This window comes from Rhinatrema bivittatum, chromosome 3 (assembly GCF_901001135.1).
Source record: "Rhinatrema bivittatum chromosome 3, aRhiBiv1.1, whole genome shotgun sequence".
In the NCBI taxonomy this organism is placed as follows: domain Eukaryota; kingdom Metazoa; phylum Chordata; class Amphibia; order Gymnophiona; family Rhinatrematidae; genus Rhinatrema; species Rhinatrema bivittatum.
The window spans coordinates 383,127,145-383,153,671 of NC_042617.1; the positions used below are offsets into that span (position 1 = coordinate 383,127,145).

A 26,527-nucleotide genomic window follows, 5' to 3' on the forward strand; every position below is an offset into this window, starting at 1 on the left:
GATTGAGCCTGCGATTACACCCTCATTTGTGGCCTGGCACCATCTCATGATGAACATGATTCTGCTGGAATGCATGGATTTTTCCAAGTCTCCTAAGCCCATGGATAAACAATATGCAGATTGCTGGGCTCACTATTATTCTCATCTCTCCTTGATTTACAAACTCAATTGATTACAGCAGGATATACTGATACTTGGTACACCAATTCTCCTGGGGCGAGTAACCCCTGAGTGGACTTTGCTGCACAACTCTCCTGCTACCTTTTTTTTTCTCTTACAAGTTGTTAATGCCTGAGGGTTTTCTCTACTCATATGCCATTGGGGCTCCTGGGCGGGGGTAAGGGGGCGGGGGGTGCGAATGTGTCTGGCAGGCGAGGTGGTCGTCTGAATGGGTTGTGTGAGGAGTGCATGGTCTATGAAGTTTGAATGTGAATGGGGAGTGGTCCGAGGTTTTGGTTGCTTACTGGGGTGGGTACTGTTACTTAAAAGGAGACCAGCATAACTACTGTACTGTTTGTTCTCTTGTTGCTATCGTTTTTTTGAATATTTTGTAGTGCTTGTGGAAATGCTTGTCTTTGCAATAAAAATGATTTAAAAAAAAGGAAAAAATCCAGGTACTCAGTGAGAAAGACGCACACACCCCCTCACTCTAGGGTGCCATATTGGATCTCCCCCTCTGATTTGTTTTAAATGTGCTACTTGCTAACTTCCCTTAGTCCTTATCAGATAATATAGAGAAAATAACCAATCCACAATTACCTGTTCTAACCCTCTCAAGATTTAATAGATCTCTATCATACCCCCCTTAGCCATCTCTTTTCCAAACTTGATGGGCTCTAATCCAGGGCACTATCAAACTAGGGCGAGAGAACATCGTAGAAATCTCAACTTTGGCATGAGGGAAGTCTCACAAATGACATCAAATCTTCACTGAGGTGTACTGTGCTGTTCGTACGTCTCACTCTGCATGTTAAAACTGACCCCCAAAGCCCTAAACCACCACCAAAACCTCGAGTTATTAGCTACCCCTCCTATAGTGATATAAATAGTTGAATACTGTGAAGGCCTCCCCAGAGGCTCTCTCTCTCTCTACTCCACTCTTTTCTCCCTCCCCAAGCCCAGAAATGGCCAAAATGCAATTTGCAATCTTCATCGCAAATTGTGTTACAGCCTTTTCAGGCATTTCACACAGCTAATGCCAGGAAAAAAAAAGTGTAGTTATTTCAAGCTAGATAGAACTGGTGAAATGTGTTCAAAACGTTTAGTATTGGATACTAGCCTAGCGGCTGCATTAAGTAGTAACTGAATTGGTTGTAGAGAAGTTTTGGGCAGTCCTATTAACAGACTATTACAGTAGTCTATATGTGGAAAAATCATGGATCATGCAACTGTACGTAGATCATGGTCAAAGTAGATGATGCAATCCCGAAATCAAACAGAGTTTGAAAAACCCAGATTTTACCATTGCTCTAATTTGGGGTTTAAATGATAAAGTTGCATCAAGCAGAAGTGATTTCATAGCACATTGGAATATTTTTGTAATGTCCAAAATCTTGCTAATGTTTTATCTAGATCGTACAGAATCAGTCTGCTTACTGCGGCAGCAATTTTGTCTCCTATTATAAAGTGGTGAACACTTATGCATGCTTTTAAGTAAGAAAAACCTCCCTAATCATATTTTGTAAGAATATTTTTGGTCAAACACAAATACAGATAGACAAAAAACAAAACAGAACCTAAAAACAAACAAACACACCTTAAAAGTATTAATCCTTATCTTAAGTATATAAAAATTATTAAAACTGTTACCTTAAATTTATTGAAACAATTAAACTGTATTCACAGATAACTCAGTAACACACATTACCCAGAGAAAGTTACATCATACATTCACACTAACAAGTACTGCAGTTTGTTTGGGGGTTTGTTTTTTTTTACATATACAACTCACAGACGTCCCATTACGTCTTATCTTAAAGCTGAGCGTTCCACCCTTGAAACTTTAAGCCTCTCTTATCTTAATCTTACCTTATCTTCATCTTATCTGATCCAGCTAATAATCACAGAATAATCCTCTTATATTTCTAATACTAGTTTGAGATTACAGGAGGGTGAAGAGGGTATGGACCAGGTCCAACAAGACTCCCCTAATTTAACAGCTTTCCTAGAAACATCTATTGATGATATTCCTAAAAGAGCAACTTTGTTACTTTTTGTCGGGAAAGTGATAAAAACCTAATCTTACAGAAATATTTTAAAAATAAAGATTATTTGTTTTGTGGCCAGAAGATACAGGTTTTTCCGGATGTTTCACGTAGTACGCAACTAAGAAGGAAACAATTCCTAATGTTAAAACAAAGGGTTTTGTCATTAGGGGCAACCTTTTTCTTAAAATTCCCGTGCAAATGTTTAGTTGTACTACAAAGAAACAAATTTATTTTCCAGGATCCAACTCATTTGGAATCTTTCCTACAAGATAAGGGCTGAGGTAGAAAAAGCTGCAAATAAATAATGTTTATCTCCAATGTTTTGCAAATTTGAATTGCATATTTTCCTAAAAATGATTTGAATTGATCCTCCCATAATGTGGACTAATATTTTTGATGTATTTGTTTTCCTAACAGGATTGCCTTATGTTTATTCATACATGAAAAATGTTTTCTTTTTGACTTTTTACAATTGTAATTTGTTTAAAATCTCAATAAAGTATAAATTAAAAAAAAAAAAAAAGAATAATCCTCTTATACATACCAGTAGTGAACTGTATATGTCCTAATCTGATTGACCCAAGTAAACTATAAGCATCCTAGTTTGATAAGGACCCCAACATCCATAGCTATACTCTATGCCTATCCAACTAGGAATCATACTATAAATCTTATCCTAATAAAGTTTTCTCCAGCTATGGTTCTGCAAGATAAAAAGTCAAATAAATGGGTTTCCTTTCTGGAGTAGAAAACCAGCTGGCAGTGGAGAGAGGATGAAGGTAAGGAAGAGACCATCATGCCCCTCTCCCTTAAACAAAGTAGCCAAGCAGGCAATCTCACCTACTGTCTCTTCCAGTTCCCATCTGAGTCGTCAGCTGTTGTGGTTCATTGAAGTAAGAATGCTCAAGGCCACTAGCCATAGAGTAAAGTTTTTTGTTTTTACTTAAATGCTATGAAATAGCAATCTTAGATAATAAATAAGGTACCTTATGGAGAGGCAGAGTGCCACACAAGACACAGCATAAACTCACTAGCAAATGATTCTACTGATATACAGCTGTAAATTCTATATATGCTTTCTATTTCCATCCCCTAAACTAGGTTACATAATTGTCACAATTTCTATAATTGGCTATTATAAACAAACAATTTAATGGCTATATGGTAATTTGCTCTAAGTTAATTAATCCGCTTCTTAAATGTTTTCTTGGAATTTGCAGAATTAGCAACCTTGTCTGTTCCAAGAATATTTTCTCTAATCTTAGATGAAATGTCAATTGGCCTTGTCCTAGATATGTTTCTATAATCTTAGGTGGAATGTAAACTGATCTGGTCTCTGTTTAAATGGAATGTCAACTAACCGGATATGAATTCAAAATATTCTAAAACCTTGTAACTCAGCATCTTTATTTAACTTATGGCATTCAACTGTCTAGATAGTGGAGAAATTACTTTTACCTGATAATTTCGTTTTCCTTAGTGTAGACAGATTGACTCAGGACCAATGGGTATTGTGCTCTCCTGATAGCAGATGGGAGACGAAGTCAGATTTTAAAGCAGACGTCAGCCTACATATACCCGTGGAGCATGCTCAGCTCTTCAGTATTCTCTTCGAAAAGCCAATGTGGATATATGTTGCTTAATATTTGATTATAATTGATTAACCTTGAACTGGTTCTTTTGGAACTGGAGACCGCCAGTGCACTGAAAAACACAGACACCTGGGTAACTGCAGGTGTCTTGAACTAGAGGTAGGCCGTGGTTTACCCGTGTTTGCTCAGTCTCGATATTTGTATCTGAGGTTCTCTATTTCTGGGGCAGCCGTGGGTGGGATGCTGAGTCCATCTGTCTACACTAAGGAAAACGAAATTATCAGGTAAGTAATTTCTTCATTTCCTAGTGTGTAGCCAGATGGACTCAGGACCAATGGGATGTACAAAAGCTACTCCCCTAGGGGGCAAGATGGCTGCCAGATAGGACGTACAGGAAGTAAGCTCCTGCAGCGGCGTTTTTTCCTTTTTCTAATTTCTGAAAGAAAATGCCTCACACGAAACGTAAGGGGAAAGTCCGGGGGGTCCTAACAAGCTCCCCGGTAGCTGACCCTTACCAGCCGCGCATCGAGGGATTCCTGACTGGAGCAACTGCAACGCCTGAAAGACCGGTCACTGGAGGGACAGTGGGAGAACGAACACTTTCCCCCCTGACCCAGAATGTCACCTTGAGTCCGGGCGAGCCGATGAGACCAGAGCGTCCAGCGCAGGGAGAGGAGTCTCTTCCCGTGTTCGAGCGAGGCAGTGAACAGCGGGAGCCTGCTGAGTCGGCGCAAGAGTGTGCTGGGTCAGACCGGGAGGAGACAGAAGCCACACGGGTTGTGAAGTCACAAAGACAGCTGAGGACGGGTCCGGGAGAAAAACAAAGGACCGATACTGCTGATAACATCGCAGGTAACATTCACACCCTGGAAGCACAATGGGACTTGGGAGGAATCAGAGAGGAATCTCCTGCAGTTAAAGTAAATCTAAGACTGCCTGAGGATATAACTTTAGGGAAAGTCTGGTATGCTCTCAAAGCCATTGATTCAGCTTTAAAATCTATTGCCCAGTCTATTACTGAAGTGAAAGTGCAAACTAAGGAAAATGAAAATATGATTGGTATAAATAAAGGGAAAATTCAGCAACATGAGGAAAGACTGGTAAAAATGGAGTAGTTACAGCATAATTTTGCTAAATCAGAAACTATGGCAAAAAGAAGAATTGAAAGAATGGAGAATAATTTAAGAATGCTGAACTTGTGTGATAAATTTTCCAGTTATCAGGATGATTTCCCCTGTTGAATTATTCAAAACATATTTGAAAGAAGTTTTGAAAATACCAGAAACTGCTTTGCCTGTTTGCACTAGAGCTTATTACCTCTCACAAGCTGTTCCTGAGGTAGGAGGAGAAGACAGACCTTCTATGGATATCTCTGAATTATTAGAGCTATCGTTGGAAACAGAGATTAAAGAAAGGAAAGTGATGTTAATAACATTTGCATTTATTTCTGATCGCAATTATGTATTAAAAACATTTCTGAGAAACAGATCGGCTCTATGGAGCCAAGATCTGGATATATCCTGACGTAATGAAGGAAACGCAGCTGCGCAGGAAAGAGTTCTTAACTATGAAACAAAGGGTTATCGAATTGGGTGCCCGTTATGTATTAAAATTTCCCTGCAAACGCTGCGTTAGGTATCAAGAGAACAATTATATTTTCTTTGATCCTAAACAACTACAGGATTTCCTGGTAGGTCACTCCCAAGATGTTCCCGGAGTGTGATCGACTAAAAGTAAATAGTTGCTCACCTATCTTTATGAAGTTTAAGAATATATGTTTATTTCGTTCTGAATATTTCACTTGCCCCATAATTTCTTATATTTAAGTGCATAATCTGGAAATATTTGTAATTTCTATTGTGGAATTATATGTTACTGGTACCTGGATGGCTGAAGAGAAATATGTATGCCAGAATGATTTACTGTATTTCAACATATTTGTTTATGTAAGAAAAATTTGAAAAGAAAAAAAAAAAAAAAAAAGCTACTCCCCTAACAGGTGGGAGGCTGCCCATGGCCCACTTAGTACTGCCCTTGCAAAGGCTGTGTCCTCCCTGGCCTGAACGTCCAGGCGGTAGAACCTGGAGAAGGTGTGTATGGAGGACAATGTAGCTGCCCAACAGATCTCGGCTGGTGAGAGCAGCCTGGATTCAGCCCAGGAGGTTGCCTAGGCCCTTGTAGAATGCGCTTTGACTTGTAGAGGTAATGATTTTCCTGCCTCTATGTAGGCAGCATTGATTACTTTGATCCAGTGGGCTATGATGGCTCGCGATGCTGCTTCCCCTTGTTTCTTCCTGCTGTGGAGGATGAAAGGGTGGTCTGTTTTGCGCAGGGATTCAGATTTCTTCAAGTATCGGACTAGGATTCTGCCGACATTCAGGTGGTGAAGGGAGCGTGAGTCTTCCTAACTCGTGTTCATCTGGCGATGGTAAGGATATGATCTGGTTCATATGAAACTGGGAGACCACTTTCGGAAGGAAGGATGGTACGTACGCAGCTGTATGGTGCCCGGTGTGAACCTGAGGAACGGTTCCAGACAGAATAATGCTTGAAGTTCGGAGATGCGCAGAGCTGAACATACCGCGACCAAGAAGCTGTCTTCAAGGTCAGAAGACGTAGAGACAGGGAGCTTGTTGGTCTGAAGGACTCCCTTGCTAGGAAGTCTAGTACTGGGTTGAGGTTCCATAGGGGCACTGGCCACTTTAGTGGTGGTCGGAGTTGTTTGACTCCTTTCAGGAAGTGAGACACATCAGGATAAATTGATAATCTGATACCGTTCATGTCGGACCTGAAGCAGGTCAGGGCTGCGACCTGGACCTCGAGAGAGTTAAGGGACAACCCCTTCATGCCGTCCTGCAGGAATTCCAGGATCGAGGGAATTTTGGTTGTCCTCGGGAGGAGACTGCGATCTTCACACCAGGCTTCGAACACTCTCCAGATCCGTATGTAAGACAGGGATGTGGAGAACTTGCATGCCCGGAGCAGGGTGTCAATCACGGCTTTTGAGTAGCCGCACTTCTTTAGGTTAGTCCTCTCAAGGGCCATACCATAAGATAGAATCGAGCCGGGTCTTCGTGTGAGATCGGACCCTGCTGAAGCAGGTCTTTGTGTAGCGGTAAACGCAGAGGGTTCCCCGCTAGTAGTCTTTGCATGTCCGTGTACCATAGTCTTCTTGGCCAATCCAGGGAGACTATTAGCACTAGTCCCCTGTGATGCTCTATCTTGCGGATGATCCTGCCCAGAAGTGCCCAGGCATACAGTAGGACTTCCTGTAGCCAGTCCTGGATGAGAGCATCGATTCCCTGAGATTGAGATTCTCATCTGCGGCTGAAGAATCTGGATGCCTTGCAATTGCAATGAGTTGCTAGTAAGTCCATGGTTGGGGGACCCCATCGATTTACTATCAGCTGGAAGGTTGCGTCCGCCAGTACCATTCCCCCAGGTCTAGACTCTCTCTCTGTTGAGGTAGTCTGCTGATATGTTGTCTTTTCCCGTGATATGGGAGGCCAAGATCCCTTGCAGGGTTTTTTCTGCCCACTCCACGAGGAGAGCTATTTCAAGAGAGACACCTGCTGTCTCTCGGTTCCTCCCTGGCAGTTGATGTAGGCAACAGTTGTTGCATTGTCCGACATGACTGAACGATTCACCTCAGTCTGTGGCTGAATTGCAGGCAGGCTAGTCTGACCGCTCAAGCTTCTAGGCAATTCGCCTCCAGCTACCAACCTCTGTTGGTAGCTGGAGGCGAATTGAGTAGTTCTGGGACACTGGATTCCATAGTGACAGTAGGGAGCATTGTAGCGGTCACATATGGGCCCTTGCCCACGGAACAACTTCCAGTGTTGATGTCATGAGGCCGAGGACTTGAAGGTGTCCCATACCTTGGGGCGAGCCGAGTTAAACAGGTTTTGTAGATGACCCATCAGTTTCCTTCTCCTTGGGGGGGGGCGGGGGGGGGTAAACCTTGTTCTGTTTGGTATCGAACCAGACTCCCAGGTATTCCAGGGACTGGGAGGGCTGTAGGCAGCACTTGGCTGTGTTCCCGACCCATCCCAGCTCTTGTAATAGGTTCTTGACTCTAGTGGTCGCGTGGCGACTCTCCTCCAGAGACTTTGTCCTGCTCAGCCAATCGTCCAAGTAAGGACTGTCCTTCTTTCCATAGTGCTGCCACCACTACCACCATGATTTTGGTAAAGGTTCTGGGAGCGGTAGCTAGTCCGAAGGGTAGCACTCAGAATTGATGATGGCCCAGTATCGCAAATTGCAGGAAGCGCTGGTGGTTCTGCTGGACCGGGATGTGAAGGTAGGCTTCAGATAGATCCAGGGAGGTTAAGAATTCTCCTGGTTGTACCGCCATCATCATGGAGCATAGAGTTTCCATGCGGAAATGTGGAACCCTCAGGTAATGGTTGACGGCCTTGAGGTCCAGGATGGGCCGGAATGTTCCTCCTTTCTTGGGAACTATAAAATAGATGGAATAGTGGCCAGTATTTTGTTAAAGCTTAGGCACCGGAACTATTGCCTTCAGGCTTAGTAATCTTGTTAGTGTGTTCTCCACTGCCAGTCTCTTGGAGTGGGAGTGGCACAGTGACATCATAAATTTGTCTGGGGGGGATACTCTGGAATTCCAGAGAGTAACTCTCTCGAATGATAGTTAGAACCCACTTGTCGATGTTATCTCGACCCATCTTTGGTAGAAGAAGGCAAGCCTGCCCCCTATGTCTTCTTCCTGTGGATAGGTCTGTCTCTTCTCATTGTGGGGAATGGCCGGGGCCTGCCCCTGAGCTTGCTCCTCTCTTAATGTGCCTGTTCCGAAAGGGCTGAGACCTTCCTAAAGGACAGGGTGCTTGAGACTGTGTGTTCTTGTAAGGCTTAAAACACTGCGATCCTCTACCCTTGGTTCTTCTGGGTGAGGAGTGCTATGTTCTTTTTGTTCCTGTCTTCAGGTAATTGGGGTACTGGGGATTCACCCCATTTGTTGCCTAACTTCTCCAGTTTGCTCCCGAACAGGAGGGATCCTTTAAAAGGCATTTTTGTGAGGTTCGCCTTGGAGTTCGTGTCCGCCGACCAATTTCGGAGCCATAGTTGTCTTTTGGCCGCCACTGCAGCGGCAACACCCCTGGATGATGTGCGCACGAGGTCTGCGGTAGCATCGGTAAGGAAGGAGACCGCAGGTTCTAGAGCTTCTCCGGGCGTGATAGCAACTCTGGAGAGGATCAAGCAGGAACATGCCACCAATGCGCAGCAGGAGACAATTTGTAGCATCATGGCTGAAACTTCAAAGGACTGCTTAAGAATGGCTTCCAGCCTTCTGTCTTGGGCGTCCTTCAGTGCCACTTCTCCCTCCACCAGGATTGTAGTGCATTTTGAGATAGCACAGATCATAGCGTACACTTTAGGGAAACGTAGAAGTTCCTTTGCTGTGGGTTCCAGCGCGTATAGGGCTTCCATTGCCCGCCCTCCCTTAAAGCTGGCCTCTGGAGAATTCCATTCCAGGTCAATCAGCTCCTTGATGGGTTCCAACATAGGAAAATAGCATGAGGCTTTATGGAGGTACACCAATATGTGGTTCTTTTGGTTCCAATGTTGGTTCCATCTCTAGGAGGCCCAGTGTCTTCATAGTCTGGGACATGAGGGCTATTTGCCCTTGTGGAAGAATCGGAGCATGGTCCGGTATGGCTACATCCCGGGGGGGGGGGGGGATTTCCCCTTCTTTCGGGCGGTCTGTTTCCTCCTCTGAGGCATCAGGATCCCAATCAGGGAGGTTCCTGGGTAGGATAGGCATGTCTCGGAACTCGGGAGGTGCCGGGGAGGGCTGGTGTTTCTGGTGGGGTTTGAGCCAGGTGAGCAGGAGGGACTGGATGTGCCTGGACAAAGGTTTGCAGCCCTTTAAAAAATTCCACCCAGGAGAAGGTTCCTTGGTCCATGTTAATCCCAGGAGGGGGTAGAGTAGTGGTGGCCCCGGAGGAGCTTTCCTGTGGGGGTGCCGGGTTGGAGAGACTTAGGTCTGGGGTGCCAGACTCAGTGGTTCCGGATCTCTCTCCTGACTGTATGGGATTTTGTTTTGGTTCTCCAAGCGCTTCCCCCCTTGGTACTGCTCACACTGCTGGCACAGGAGGAATTCTAATTCAGGCTGAGCAGCTCTTAAGTGGCAGGCTGGGCAGAGAAAGGGTCCTTTGGCTTTCTTGGGTGTCTGTGCCATTATTTGTCTGAGTGCGTAGATATGCGTGCGGATGCCTTAGATGTGACTGGAGATATGTGCACGAAGTGCGCACAAGCTATGCGTGCGGCACAGTTATGCGTGCAGTGTGTACAAACTAGAAATGCGTGCCGCTGTGTGCTCATCCCATAGTTAAGCACATAAGCTTATGGGTGCGCTCAAGTTATGCGCTTCGGGCCTCCGGCCGGCGCCACACATACCTTCGGTCGAGGGGGGTAAAATGGTGCCGACGAACCCGACAGTAAGATAGCGACCCCCCTCCCCTCGGAGGGTCTCCACGTGTGTGGAGCCTCACACCGAATTGGGGCCTAGCCAAGGATGGCTGCTCAACCCGATTTTGAACCTCGGAGGACAGACTGTTTGGCTATTCGAGCCTTGGAGACCGAAGACTTGAAAGTAAAGGTTTCTACCTTGCCTGGTCTCGGCGCTTACCGGTCGAGTGCCGGGCGGTCTCCAGCTGCGGGGAGAGAGGAAAGGACCTTCACCACCATGCTCAAATCTGCACCCGCTGCCTCTCAGCCACTCTGGGGGCTAGGTCGATGCCGGGAATCGGCCAGCGGACCAAGGGATATCGAAGGGATATCGAATCACCTCAGGAAAGTCTCAACTGGGGGAAGGGCCTCTTAGGTTTCACCGCAGGAGAAGCAGGGCTCTGTTCTTAAAGGTAAATTTACTTCTTTTCTTTCTTCTTTCTTGTACACTATTCTAGATTGGGATAGTGTTCCTATCTGCTATGGAGATATGTAGGCTGATGTCAGCTTTGAAAGCTGACTCAGTCTCCACTCCTGATAGCACAATACCCATTGGTATTGTGCTATCAGGAGAGCACAATACCCATTGGTCCTGAGTCCATCTGGCTACACGCTAGGAAAACAAGGTTGTAACAGAAATGTCATGTTACTATATTATACTTGTTTAAGGCTACTTATGATCAAAGGTTTAGGAGAAAAGAAATGACTTCTTGTTGTTTATAAATATATTTAAAAAACAGTGGTCCCTGGGGGGAGAGGGGACAGCCTTGAAACTGCCAAGGTGTTTTTTTGCCCAAAGTGGTGCCTGGATTCCTGTGAGATCTGGGCTTCTGACGTCAAAACTGGGACTCCAGGAGGGGCCTTCAAGAATGGCTATGCAGTTGCATGTAGATGCTGCTGTGTCACCAAAGGGGCCCGCATCTTAGAAGCATCCTCTGTTCTCCTGACATCTTCGCTTTGAAAATTTCTGTGGAAGTCTCTCTCTCTGTTTTTTTCATTTTCTTTACTATTTTCCCCTCGGGCCAGATGGGGGAGAAAGAGGAAAGGAACTGTTCACTTTCCCCCACTAAAGCTTGCAGTTCCTTCTTCTTTGTCTCAGTTGACCATGAACACAAGTACCCCTTCAGGGCTATCTCAGCTTGCCATGGGTTTTCATACCACTTCTTTTGGGAACTCCATCTCCCTAAGCCCTGATTCTCCCTTACCACCTAATTTGTACTCTGGGGATTCAGCAGGTTTTCAGGAGTGTTCCTTGCATCCTCAATGTGCTCATATTTCTCCTCCAGTGGTGGGGGAACCTGCTTTGATGGAATCTCAAACACCAATGAGACTCTGGTGTCTCAGTCTACAGAAATTGTTTCTGCAGTGAGTTTGAGAAATCTTTGGACTGCCACTAAGGGGTTGGAACAGTCTCTTGTATCTAAACTGGAAAATGTTAGTTCAGTTGTTAGGCAAGTTCAAAATTAGGTAGCTGGGCATGACTAAGTAATTAAGGATAATACTGAATGTATTTCTGTCTTAGAAAAACAATATGAATCTTTGGGGGAAATGTGACGGCTTTGATTAAGGGTCAGGAGTTTCTAGGAAACTATATTTGAGAATACTTTCCTAACTCCAACATTATTTAATTCCCAACAATTAACACTCATCGCCAGCAATATCATCAATAGCCACCTCTTACAATGTTATTATATGTAAATATCTTATATTCATTTTCCTTCTTATTCCAAGTTCTATATTTCCTTGTTACATGTAACTGCTTTTTCTGCACTAATGTTCAAGTTGTTAAGTTTATTTATTATATTCTGCACTCCTGTTTCTTGTGAACCAGCATGATGGGACTATCGTCTTGAATGTTGGTATATAAAAAACTTAAATAAATAAATAAAATAAAATAAATACTTAACTTTCCTAACTCTGTAACTGTTTCTCTAATCGAATTACTTAGGACATTTTATGTGGTTGTTCTCAAGGTGTCTCAAGATTCCTTTTATTTACCTTCTAGACAGGGAATAGTCTCTGGTCCTAATTCCCCCTTGCCAGCTAATCTTTAGAAAACGCAACTGCTTTGTTGCAAGAGTTTCAGATAGAAGTACAGGGTAGTGCTACGTTGCTTGCTGTTTTTGCCATGGAACCTGATTGTATATGGACTATGAACATGGTCTTTCATGCCTCTGATAAATGTTTGCTGGGCCAACACCTGGCATTACTTCCTGGTGTCGCTAAAGCAACTCAACTGAGTCGGAAAGCCTTTTTGATTAAAAAGCAACGTGTAATTGACAGAGTAATTTAACAATACATTTACAGGGAAATTGCAGAAAGAGTTAGGTGTAAACATATCTTTTCTTTGATCCTAACCAGTTGGAAGGATTTCCTCAAAACTGAGACAGACCCTTGTCTGTTCTCTCCTAGGGTAGTGATCCATTTGTTAGTTTTTGATAGTAAGTAATGTAAGAATTGAAGTGCCCTTTTTCTTCCTAATTTTTTTCCCTTTTTCAATATTAGAATTAGTCCCCCAATTGAGGTCTTAAGTGGATAACTATCTCTCTCTCTCTATCCTCTTATAATGTACTTTTTTCATTTCTGTTTATCCAACACAATATAAATGCTTTTATTGACACTTTTTGAAAATTTTGAAAATAAAGAACTTAAAAAAAAATAGCAGTGGGGCTCTCCACTTCACCTTTCTCCATTGAGAAAGTGTTTATCATTTAGCCCTACTGGTTTCTCTCTTTTAACCAGTTTGCAATCCACAACAGAACACCTGCCCCTATCCCATTATTTTTTAATTTCCTAAGAAGTCTCTCATGAGGCACTTTGTCAAATGCTTTCTGGAAATCCAGATACACTATAACAATTGGCTCACTTTATCCATATGTTTTTCACGCACACCTCCACAACTCTTCTACTACTTGTTTCATCTCTCCAACTTGGGCCTCACCACTGCCTTAGTAAGCACATCTGAGTGCTATCGCGGCATACCACACCTTGTTGGAGAGCAAGCAAAATCACCACACATCCACTCATACCATGTTTTATGAAAGGGACTTTAGTATGTCAAACTCCCAGTACAGAAACTGGAGATTTTTAAAGATTTTTCCCTCTAACTTGCTCCACAATAAAAATAAACAAATCATAAGCAGTACAAGGTAACATTTATTAATGTAAAACCCCCATAAAACCCATAATTCATACACTCAAACTCTTACAATGATGAAGTCAGTACTCAAATGTATGAGACCAAGCTCTGCAGTTTACTTGGAAATTTATAAAAAATGGCTCAAAGACTCTCCTTACATAATCTGTTTATCTTTGGCAGTCTGTATTCCTCTATTCTTTACCAAAGGTGAACAATATTACACTACACTGAACTACACTGAACAAAGAAATAAAAAAAAAAAAAAAAAGCTTTATTGTATTTCCCCAAAACCTTGTGTTGATTGGGATCTCAATGTGGTCCTCTCTTCGAACCAATGGAATCAGCTTCTTTAATATTCTTGACTTGGAAAGTGCTTTTCCTCATTGCTATCACACCTCAGCAAGAAGAATCTGTGAACTCCAGACTCTCGTTCACTACCCTCTGTATCCGCAATTCTCTCACTACGGAATAATCCTTCGAATTCACTCAAAGTTTTAGTGTCAGTTTTTATATCAATCTATAGCACTGCCTACCTTCTTACCAAGGCCCCATACACCCGATGAAAAGAAAGTTCTCCACACTCTGGACTGCAAACGGGCCTTGGCATATTACTCAGCCTCAATGTCAAACCAAGCAGCTCTTTGTCTCATACAACTAACCAGCTTGGAATAGCAATTATCCAAATTAACTTTATCCAACTGGTTAGTTGATTGTATTTATCACTGCTATGACTTACCATGACCTCAACTTAAAGACTATGTCAAAGCTCATCAGGTATGGTTAAGGACTTCTTCTGTAGCTCATATCAGAGAAATACCCCTCAAAGTTATCTGCAAAGATGTGATATGGTCTACAGTACATACATTCAAGATCCTTTACTATCTTGATTACAACTTGAGGAGAGAGAAAGAAGAAAGGTGAGGCACAGAGGTCGAAGCCGTCTGAGACCAACGGACGCAACAAATATCTACTCACCTCTCTGGAGGGTCAACTACAAGGCTGGATTCAGCTGTTACTGACTGAGATGCTCACAAGGCAATGCCTTTTAGCAGTTCTACAGCTTAGAGCAGGGGTGGGCAGTTCCGGTCCTCGAGGGCCACAAACCAATCTGGTTTTCAGGATATCCCTAATGAATATGCATGACAGATTTTCATGCACTCTGCCTCAGTTGTATGCAAATCTATGTCATGCATATTCATTAGGATATCCTAAAACCTCGACAGGTTTGTGGCCCTCGAGGACTGGAATTGCCCACCCCTGGCTTAGAGAGACATTCATTCAGTGTCATCTGATGATGTCACCCAAATGTAATGGCTAATTCATCCTGCTAGCTATGGAAAATACTTTTGCGGTAAGCAGTCGTTTTTTCTCTGGACCCACCTGCACATTCTATATAATAGGCTTTACAAATCACTGAGTGCTCAACTTTCAAGTTGTGAGGTTGAAGGCTGAGAGACTAATGTGAAAGAGTGTCCAGTCTTGAGTTAGAAGAGCAGGGTCTGACCCCAGAGATACAAAAAGACTCCTGGTAAGCTTCACGAGATACGCATACAAAAAATTTGTTTGAGCCAAGCCAGTACTATCATGATCAGGTTGGCACAATCCTGAAAGACTAATGAAGGGTATCGGCAAAAAAGCATACATGAGGCTTTGGCCCCAATCTAGCAGAAATACATCATCTTGTGATCGCTTGTAAGAATAAAGTAAAATTGACTGTTTTGTGTTTTGCTGTGATGCGAACAGGTTCACTATTGGTGGACCCCAGAAGAAGTTGAACAATATGGGGTTGATGCAATACAGTGCACTCAGCCGAGCGCACTGTATAACCCGCAGTCAGATGCGGGTTAAATAGGTGCTAATTCACCCCCTAATGCAATTCACGTCCGACGCGGAGTGAATGAGATAGCGCTCATCACATGCAAATGCATGTGAATGAGGCTATTACTCATTCACTCCAATGCAAAAAAATAAGTGTGTGTCTCAGTCACACATTTATCGCTCAGATATTAACACCTGCCTGGAGCAGGCATTAATAGCTGAGCGTATTGAAAAGAAGTACAGAAAAGCAGAAAAACTGCTTTTCTGTACTTCTTTAAAAGTTTAAAAAAAAAAACCCTCAGCTGCCGTATTGAAGACAGACGCTGATATGCTCGGCGTCTGTTTTCATAACCAGTCGGTTGCGTTATGAAAACCGATGCCGATAAACTCAGCATCAGTGTTCATAACTGGCAGACCACTGGTAACCACAGGGTCGCGTTAGCAAGGAGGTGCTAAGGTCGCACAAGCGACCCTAGCGCCTCCTTGTAGCGCAACCCCCTAATTTGCATATAGCATGGCACCCCCCTTGCGGGCGCCATATGCACATTAAGAAAGCAGGCACTGACTTTTCAGCGCCCGCTTTCCGCATTTTTTTATAGCATCGGCCCCTATGTTTGCTACTGATTGCTGCAAAGATGACCTGTGGAGTGAAAACACTCTACTTAGATGATCTGCTAGAATGTTGGAAGCACTTGGTAGATAAGTGGCCTGCAAGGTCATTTGACTTTCTGTCCAGATCCAGGTTTTCAACACTTTCTGGCAGAGAAGCCACGAACCTGTTCCTCCCTGTTTGTTAACACAGAACATGGCAACTTGAGTGTCCTTTTCAATTAGAATGTTCTTCTTTCGGAGAAGGTGTATGACCGTGACAAGAGCATGCCATATCTATCTTAACTCCAAGAGACTGGTTTGGAAGAGAGACTCCTGATGAAACCAAAGCCCCTGGGTACAGAAGATCCCCAACCTCTGATGATCAATTATAAAGATGATCTGATGGGAAAGCAAGCGAAGTGGAGCATTATCCCAGAGTACATGAGGGACGTAACTACCACCACACCTCTCTTGCCATCGGTCAGTGTGATTCACATACGGGCCAATTCAGTAAAGTCCGCGGGAGATGTGCGCGCAATTCAGTATGCTAATTAGGCCCGGCGGTAAAACCAGGTAAAGAGACGTCCCTAGCACCTCCTTTTGGACTGGGGCGGCGGCTGGCAGCGGGTTTGACAGCTGATGCTCAATTTTGCCGGCGTTGGTTCTCGAGCCCGCCGACAGCCACGGGCTCGGAAACCGGACGCCGGCAAAATTGAGTGTCCGGTTTTCAACTCGAAGGCCGCAGGCAGACTTCAAATTTTTTATTTTTTTTTTACTTTTGGAAAGCTTCGGGACCTCCGACTTAATATTGCCATGATATTAAGTCAGAGGGTGCACAGAAAAGCAGTTTTTACTGCTTTTCTGTGCACTTTCCCGGTGCCCGAAGAAATTAGCACTTACCTTTGCGTAGGCACTAATTTCTGAAAGCAAAATGTGCGGCTTGGCTGCACATTTTGTTTTCTGAATCGCGTGGGAATACCTAATAGGGCCATCAACATGCATTTGCATGTTGTGGGCGCTATTAGGTTCGGGGGCTTGGACCCACGTTTTTGGTCCCTTACTGAATAAGAGGCAAGGGAAAACGCGCATACAATGGCAGGTTAACTGTGCGCTCCGGAGCGCACTGTACTAACGGCCCGCTAATGAAGAAAGAGGATGAGTGAGTTGATCCCACTGAGATCTCAGGCCCCGCTGGAAGCAGTGGATGTGAAGGCAAGTTAGTGGAACTATGTAGATGATTGCCGCCATATGACCCAGTATTACAAGGAGTTTCCTGGCTGTAAATCTTGGATTAGACAGCTGTATCTGAACGAGCTAGATCATGGTTGACATCTGTTCACTGGGAAGCAATGCTTTCTGTAAGGAGGAATGTATACCTGCCCCTATGAACTGTAGGTTCTGGGTTTGATTTTTCAAAGTTGAGAAATCCTAGACCCTACTTTAGACGAATCGTCACATCCAGAGAGCGGAGAACTGCTTCCCAGGAGGGTACTGGAATTAGCTAATTGTCGAGGTATGGAATAACTTGTATCCCCTGGCAACATAGGTGTGCTGCCACTCAGCAAGTCACCTCATGAAGTCTCTGGGAGAAGAAAACAGGCCAAACAGAAGAACTCTGTACTGATAGTGGGATAAATCCACTTGTAATCATAAGTAATGCCAATGGGATGGATAAATAGGAAAGTGAGAGTGTAAGCGTCCTTGAGATCCAGGGCACACATCCATTCAGCCTGCTGAATGGATGGAGAATTGTGCTGAAGGGGTTTATTTTGAATCTCTTCTACAGGATGTGAGCTCAGAAGTTTTAAATCCAGGATTGGTCACAATCCTTTCTCCCTACTGAATTTTTGTGGATGAGGAAGTATCTAGAGTAGAAACCTTGCTTATATTGCAATGCAGGGATCATCTATACAGCCTGGTGTTTGAAAAGACACTGCCCTTCCAGATGGATCTGTGGGAGATGAAACAAATTCAGAAGGGAAGACAGTGTGGAAGGGATGGGGGACCAGGAAAAATGCAACTGATACCCATACTGCACAAATGCTGAGGGCCCAGAGTCCTTGATTATTTGATGCCACTTCTCTACAAAGTGCTGAAGTCATCCTGCTACCAGAAGGGAAGGAAAGGAATTTGGTTGATGGCATCAAAAATTGGGCCCTGGTTTGGGTTGGGCCATGTTCACACAGTCTGGATCTGGCAAAAAGGCGATTCACGAGGCAATGCCTTTGTGGGAATTCCCGCACATGCTCAGTGGAGCTCAAAGCTCTACAGCTTAGAGTCCATTTGGTACTGCCGGATGATGTTACCCACATTTAATGGCTAATTCAGCCTGCTTATCGATAATTTTTCTATTTATACCTAACTCTTCTTTGCCTTATCCAATCACTTGAAACTTTTTGTGTGGATCAGATGCAAAGCAAAAAGCTATTAGGTGGCATAAATGCAACCTAGTCCAAACTCTTGGTTTGACTGCACAGGACACTATAGTGCTACATGGTTCAGAGCTCCAGGTAGCCCTGGCCAGCAAGAGGCTGTCAATCTGAAATTAAATGCCACCTTGCTGCCAGATTCTCAAGCAACTGGGGAAGTGGGAGTGCATGCCCTGCCAGCCACTATAGTCGAAGATCTAGAATAACTGAGAAAGTGGAAAGATGAGAAGAGATTTGAATGCTAGTGTATGTAAATATAAACATAAAAAAATAAAATCTTTAGCAACATCTCATTTGGAGTATTGCATTCAACTCTGGAGTCTACATTTCCAGAGAGATATAAAACAGTACTAGCAGCTCAGAAGATGGCTAACATAAGTCTCTTCAAGTGAGACACAGGGACCTAATTACAGATAATTTAGAGGAAAAGAGAGGAGATGGTATGGTATGATACAAGAAAGGGTCAACTCAATAAACAAACAGGTACATTTTCAAAGTCGCACGCATACTGGACATGCTGATTTTATATCAGCGCACAATGAGGGAGGGGGGGGAGATTTTAAGATATGCATGCCAAGAAAGGAGCAGACTGGCAGGGAAAGTCCTTAACGCCCTAACTAACCTTCCTCCCTTTTCCCCTCTCCTCCCCAACCCCTAACACTCCCCTAACTACAGTCTTTTTTTTTTTTTTTTATTTAACTTACCTACTCTTCCGAGCAGAAATAAGTTGTGCACGTTGTTCCAGCCCACCCACGCCCCACTCCTTTTCTGTTTACCGGCTCTTCCTTTCATACGGGGAGATATGCGCGTGGCCATGCACCTATCTCCTGGGATTGCCGCATGCCAGCGATTTAAAATCAACCCCTAAGTTTCTTCATAGAAAAACTGTAAATGTGTGGAACAGCTTTCCCAGTGCAGGTGGTGCAAGGAAAAAAATGCAAAAACAAAAAAAACCAAAAAACGTTGAATATCAATAAGCACAAGACAAACAAAGGATCTTTCTCCCTCACTGATAAAGCAGAATCTGTGGTACTGCAATAGGAAGACTGAAGTTAGAGAAATCTATATGGGTAGAAATCCCATGTATGTTGGGTAACAGTATAGTGATGAATATACTACTGTCCATCTGGACAAAATGATCAGACAGATGATATGCTATGAAAAATCAGGGAAGCTAACCAATTTGGCAGTGCAATAATAATGGGAGATTTCAATTACCCCAATACTGAATGGGTAAATGTTACATCAGGACATGCTAGAGACAAAGTTCCTGGATGGAATAATTGACTGCTTCAGGGAACAATTGGTTCAGGAACCAAAACAAGAAAGGGAGCTATTTTAGATTTCTTAGTAGAATGCAAATTTGAAGAAGGATCCATCTGAAGAAAATAGGAAAAAGCATAAGCATTGTCAAGTTTTTTTTTTTTTTTTAAGAGGGTTAATAAACATGTGGATAAAGGTGAACCAAGAGATGCAGTCCATTTGGATTTTCGAAGACGTTTAGTTTAGTTTATTGTGTTTTATATACCGTCACATCAGACGTGCCTTCACAACGGTTTACAGAGATCATAACATATAGTAAATACGATACATTTATAAAATAATAACAACTAACTCTATTAAAATAATAAGTTAAGGCGTCTGACAAAGTCCCTCATGAGAGGCTTCTAAGAAAACTAAAAAGTCCAGGGGTGATCCAGGAAACTACAGACCAGTTAGCCTGACTTCAGTGCCAGGAAAAATAGTGGAAAGTGTTCTAAACATCAAAATCACAGAACATATAGAAAGACATGGTTTAATGGAACAAAGTCATCATGGCTTTACCCAAGGCAATTCTTGCCTCACAAATCTGCTTCACTTTTTTGAAGGAGTTAAACATGTAGATAAAGGTAAATCGGTAGATGTAGTATATTTGGATTTTCAGAAGGCGTTTGACATAGTTCCTCATGAGAGGCTGCTAGGAAAAGTAAAAAGTCATGGGATAGGTGGCGATGTCTTTTCGTGGATTACAAACTGGCTAAAAGACAGGAAACAGAGAGTAGGATTAAATGGACAATTTTCTCAGAGGAAGGGAGTGGGCAGTGGAGTGTCTCAGGGATCTGTATTGGGACCCGTACTTTTCAATATATTTATAAATGATCTGGAAAGAAATACGACGAGTGAGGTAATCAGATTTGCATATGATACAAAATTGTTCAGAGTAGTTAAATCAAAAGCGGATTGTGATAAACTGCAGGAAGACCTTGTGAGACTGGAAAATTGGGCATCCAAATGGCATATGAAATTTAATGTGGATAAGTGCAAGGTGATGCATATAGGGAAAAATAACCCATGCTGTAGTTACACAATGTTAGGTTCCATATTAGGAGCTACCACCCAAGAAAGAGATCTAGACGTGATAGTGGATAACACATTGAAATCGTTGGTTCAGTGTACTGCAGCAGTCAAAAAAGCAAACAGAATGTTGGGAATTATTGGAAAGGGAATGGTGAATAAAATGCAAAATGTCTTAATGCCTCTGATTCACTCCATGGTGAAGCCGTACCTTGAATACTGTGTACAATTCTGGTCGCCGCATCTCAAAAAAGATATAGATGCACTGGAGAAGGTACAGAGAAGGGTGACCAAAATGATAAAGGGGATGGAACAGCTCCCCTATGAGGAAAGGCTAAAGAAGTTAGGACTGTTCAGCTTGGAAAAGAGACGGCTGTGGGGGGATATGATAGAGGTGTTTAAAATCATGAGAGGTCTAGAACGGGTAAATGTGAATAGATCATTTACTCTTTCAGATAATAGAAGGACTAGAGGGCACTCCATGAAGGTAGCATGTGGCACATTTAAAACTAACTGGAGAAAGTTCTTGTTCACGCAACGCACAATTAAGCTCAGGAATTTGTCGTCAGGGGATGTGGTTAATGCAGTTAGTATAGCTGTGTTTAAAAAAGGATTGGATAATTTCTTGGAGGAGAAGTCCATTACTTGCTATTAATTACGCTGATTTAGAAAATAACCACTGCTATTACTAGCAACAGTAACATGGGATAGACTTCGTTTTTGGGTACTTGCCAGGTTCTTATGGCCTGGATTGGCCACTGTTGGAAACAGGATGCTGGGCTTTATGGACCCTTGGTCTGACCCAGTATGGCAATTTATGTTCTTAGAGAACTACAAGCTAGCCGCTTAACAAAAATTAGGTACATTCTCATGGCATGCACCTGACATCCATGTGTACAAATGGACACACTGAAACCAATAGGCATATTTGCAATGCCAGGAAAGACACTTATTTTTAAGTGGGCAGCTTAGATTGTTCTGGTCATCTTTATCTGACATCAGTTTCTGACATCTGGATAAAATACCCAGAGAGGTAGGCTATGAATAGACAGATGGAGTGGACTTCAAGAAGAAATAGGGGTTTAAACTCTCTCACTCTCTCACAATACTGTGGGGGGGGAAAAAAAAAAAAAAAAAAAGAGTAGGCAGAACTCATTCTTTCCTTCATGAAATGACTATCCAAGAATATGATACCTATTACTAGAACCATTATTTAACTCACTATACTGCATTATACAGGATTTAAAATTTCATAGAATTTAAGCACAGTTTAAGACCAACTATGTGGTGAAACTAAACTGTTGAATATTACAGGTAACATATGAAAAAAATGTAACAAGATGAATTTGTTACAGAAACTCATGAACAGTGATAATTACTGTTGTCAAAAGAAACATTTCCAAATGCATTCTAATCCTCCAAGAGTCAGTCTAGATATTTTGTGTTCCTCTAAAACACAATGCAAACATGCATATATAAAAGCTCTACTGAATTTCAGTGACAAATAATACATTTACAATACAAAAGGTTGACTCCTCGCAGTAAGTCAACCACTCAAGAAAACCGAACAAGTGAACATTTTTACATTATGTTTTGATAAGTAGTATGATCATGTGCTAGTTTCAAAAGGTAGTGTTCAAGTTTGACAACCCTCCACCCTCAGTGGCAAGAGACTTTCTAAGGCAGAACGAATGTTGATCTACCTACCTAAACTTGAAGGGTCCAACATAATTAATCACCCAAAAGATAAGTGACATATGAATAAATGCAATTGTAAAATACAAAACCCAAATGGTTTCTTTTAGCTCAATAATATTATTCTTACGTGTTTTGACATCTAACTTTGCAGTCTAAATGTTATGAACAGTCATGACTTACATCCTGTCTGCCATGAAGGACCATGAGTGATACAAGACATTTATTATAATATACAAACAAAAGAATATAATCTGGAGTGGAATGATATATTGTGTAACATTACAATCAAACGAATCAACTTTTTGCATTTAAGATCATCTGTACTGATACACAAGCTACCAACCAATAACATATCTGCTTCCAACTCATGCTATATCATTTTCAAGAGCATGTTACATATTTGTTAAGCACGGTAAGAATCTACACCTTATAACTAGTCAATATGGAATTCAGCTTTACAAATCGTTATTTTCCTGTTTACGGAAATACAGGCTTTTTTGCCTTTACCAAAATGCATCACGTGGATGAGAAATTCAGATTACTGTTCAATATTCAAAGAAATAGACGATGCCTGCTCCACTAACCAATATATGCAATACTACTTACTGAATTATGCACTGAATTTTCAAAAATATATAAGCATGTAAAATTAGCAAGGAGCTCATCAGTGCAGAAGCAATTTTACATTTACTTTTACAAGTACCTGCAAAACGTGTTGCTGGGGCAAAGGTAAGGAAGATAAACCATTTACACATGCACTTTCTAAAATCAAGAAGTCTGCATGTAAACGTAAGCATGAACATTTACGCCTATTCCCATGCACCCAAGTCTACTTTGAAAATTATGGTACAAGTTCAGCCTTAAGCATTATGGGGGCTGATGAAATAATTGTGCGCTGAAAACGGGTAGTCAGTGTTGAGCACCCGTTTTCCTAACGGCACCCAGCAATCCAATAATTAAATAAGGGGGTTGCACTAAAAAAAAGGAGGTGCTAGGAACAAATGTGTCCCTAGCGCCTCCTCAGCATCAGGCACACAGGAGAGGTGGCTGTCATGCGTGCTGGGAAAATGGACGCTCAATCTACGAGTGGCCGTTTTCTCCTGCTACCAGCATATACACACACAACATACATGTGTATTGGATGTCAAGAATTTTTTTCAAACACTTTTTTTTTTTTTTTTTTAAAGAAATACTGCTTCATTTGGTTCCTCCACTTAGTATCACTCCCTGATGCAGCTCTTCCTGCGGGGACAAGCAGGCAGGTGGACAGGCGGGGGGAGTGGGGAAACGCAGCAGGATTTTTATTTTATTTTTCAATGCGCCCTTAAGCATGGCATACCTATATCTGGAAAGTTTGCTGAGTTGCAAGGGTGCACTGGCTGTGAATGTATTGGATCGCGGGGATTAGCCAATAGCCTCTTCTACATGAATTTAAATGTGATGAGTGGTATTAGCTACGTAATGATTTGGACGCTCTAATCCTTATATTGGATCAAGGGTTATGGACACGCGTCCAATCATGTGTTAAGCTGTGCGCAGCAGTTAGCGCACTGTACTGCATTGGCCCTTATGTTATAAAATTGGCTCTACTTGTATATTAGGTTAGAGAATATATTTGCAGAGAAGATTCATAAAAAATACAAGAATCTCCATTCTGGGTCCATCAAGCCTAGTATCCTGTTTCCAACAGTAACCAATCCAATTCACAAGTATCTGGCAAGATCCCAAACAGTAAATGTCACACAGTGATAAGTAGTGGCTATTCCCTAAGTATACATGGTTAACAGTAGTTTATGGACGCCTCCTCCAAGAACTGGTCCAAACCTGTCTTAAATCCAGATACGCTAACTACCTTAACCACGTCCTCCAGCAAAGAATTCCAGAGCTTGTGTTGAGTAAAAAACGTTTCTACAATTTGTTTTGAATGTGCTCCATACTATCTTCATTGAGTGTCCCCTAGTCTTTGTATTTTTTGAAAAAGTAAATATCTGATTCACATTTACTCTTTCCATTCTACTAATGAACTTATAGACTTTTGTCATATTCCCCCTCAGTAGTCTCCTCTCCAAGCTGAACAGTCCTAACTTCTTCAGCCTTTCCTCATACGGGAGCCTTCCATCCCCTTTCCCATTTTGGCCACCTTTCTCTATACCTCATCCAATGCAACTATATCTTTTCTGAGATGCAGCAACCAGAAAAGCACAGTATTCCAGGTGCTACCGCACCATGGAGCGATATAGAAGCATTATGACATTTTCCATTTTAGACACCATTCCATTCCTAATAATTCCTAGTTTATCTGAAAAATATTTAAAAGTTAAAGCATGGTGCCATTTTGTAGAGAAATACCAAGAAACTCTTATAAACAACTATTGGTATGTTTTAATATCACCATATTTGAATTATTTTCAAATAAATTCCTGCTACAAGTGATCCATGAGAGAACTTACATTGCTATTACATTTCTTTACATATCTTTACATAACAAATAAGGAAGAAAAAGATATAAAAATACAGAGGGCCATCATTTCAAAATTTCATGTATGAGGGAAAAAATATTTCACGACCAGGGTCCACCAATGCTTATTCACGTTACTAATAGGTTTTACCATCCTGAAAGTAGTACGTAAAAATAAATTACTGCTGAACATTTTAAGTCATTATTCCCAGCCTACAAATTTTAACTATGCTAACAAACAAGAACTGGATTCGCATTTAAGATGATTCTAGCTGATTCGTTAAAACCGTAATGTTGGATCATTATGGTATGAGCAACACTGTATGGATGCCACACTCAGAAAACCTTCACCTTTGTAACAAAATTAAAAGCAGCTTTAAAAAAAAAAAAAAAAGAAGAGAAAAAAAAGATACTTCTTCCGTCAGTCCCCAGAATGCACAAAACAGCAATACCTACTTTTCTTTTGCCTATTTTCACTCACCAAACCCCCCCTTTTGTAACACCAGAGAGAAACGCTAAGGAGCAGCGGATTTGGAGGGGGGTGGATTTCGGTTTGTCCGGAATTGAGCGGCGGCGGCGGCGGCGGCAGGCCTCGGCCGAGCCGGCCGGCCTGTCCTCCTCCCCCACCACCACCCGAGGCCGCTAGCAAAACCAAGCAAAACCCCGAACACCTCGCAGGCCCTGGGCCTGTGCTGCTGCACAGCCAAACCTTCGGCACCCTACCCCCCCTCCCCCTATCGAGAAGCGGGGGAGAAACCGGAAAGCAGCGCCGGCCCGGGATGGCCTCGCTAGCTCGCTCGCTCGCTCCCTACCTTGCAGAAAGCGGCTCTCCCTGCTGCTAGCCATCTTTCCAGCTCACTCCATGATCCGGCTCTTCCTGCGAGGACAGCGGGCAGATGGACGGGACGGGAGGGGGGAGGTCTGAAGCGCAGCAGTCACTACCCAGACGCAGCGGCTGCCAGGGGCGAGACAGCGGCAGCAAGCATTTAACAGCGAACCGGGGGGGGAAGCTAGTGCCGCGGCGGAGAGGGAGGGCGGATAATGCGCGCTGCTTCTCTCTCTTTCTCCCTTAGCTGCCGCGTCTCCTCATGGCCAGAGATCGTCGTGGCGGTTTTTTTTTTCTCGCTATTTTCCTCCCGCTCGAGTAACACAGCGGACGGACTCGGTGCAGCAGCGCCCCCTTCCCCCCCCCACCTAAAATTAAAAAAAAAAAAAAACCAACCCAAGCCAGCGTGATCTCGGGCTAGGCCGGTGTCTCGCGGGGAGTGCAGGCCGCGGCTTCAGCCTCCCGCTCCGCCTTTGTGTGAGGGGCGGGGGCTGTCACACTATGACCCGGTCCGTGACTGGAGTTGTGTCGGAGGGGCCGGGGGATTGGGGGTGTAACGAGCGCTGAGGCCGGAGTCTTACCCGTTTCACCTAAGAAAATTCACCATTTTTTTTTTTTGCTTCTATATACTTCGGCGGCAGATTAAAATATTTCCCCTCTTTTCTTCCTCTCCTCCCTCTTGAAAAGCTTTTGAGGGTACATTTTTCATAAAAAAAATTTTTGTCACATCGGATAAATTGCTCATATTAATGTTTGTGAAATTTACATAATTGTCAGTGGGTCGGGAGTCGTTTATAGGATGAGCAGCTCTTGGGCTTTTGTATACACAGTAGTAAATAAATATGACTTTTCCCCCTTATTTGTAGAAAAATTTGCTTAACTGTTGTCACCAAATGGCGGATTTGGGCTAACCCCCGCCAGTTTAAGAAAAGGTTTCAAAACCAGTCGTATTACATAAAATAAAAAA

At 42.9% G+C, this 26,527-nt stretch overlaps 1 protein-coding gene across 10 annotated transcripts in view; it reads right to left on the bottom strand.

Moving 5' to 3' along the window:
• SENP6 (SUMO specific peptidase 6) overlaps positions 1-25,928 on the bottom strand; it is a 448,534-nt gene extending 422,606 nt beyond the window's left edge. For 7 of the 10 annotated variants that reach the window (XM_029595592.1, XM_029595591.1, XM_029595594.1 and 4 more), the window contains exon 1: positions 25,547-25,924. In XM_029595592.1, coding sequence (XP_029451452.1) covers positions 25,547-25,580 — 34 coding nt within the window. In that variant the 5' untranslated portion in view covers positions 25,581-25,924. Of the gene's footprint in view, positions 1-25,546 lie in introns of all 10 variants that reach the window. The other 3 variants (XM_029595602.1, XM_029595595.1, XM_029595601.1) reach the window with 2 other exon arrangements.
• Positions 25,929-26,527: the final 599 nt, after the last annotated feature.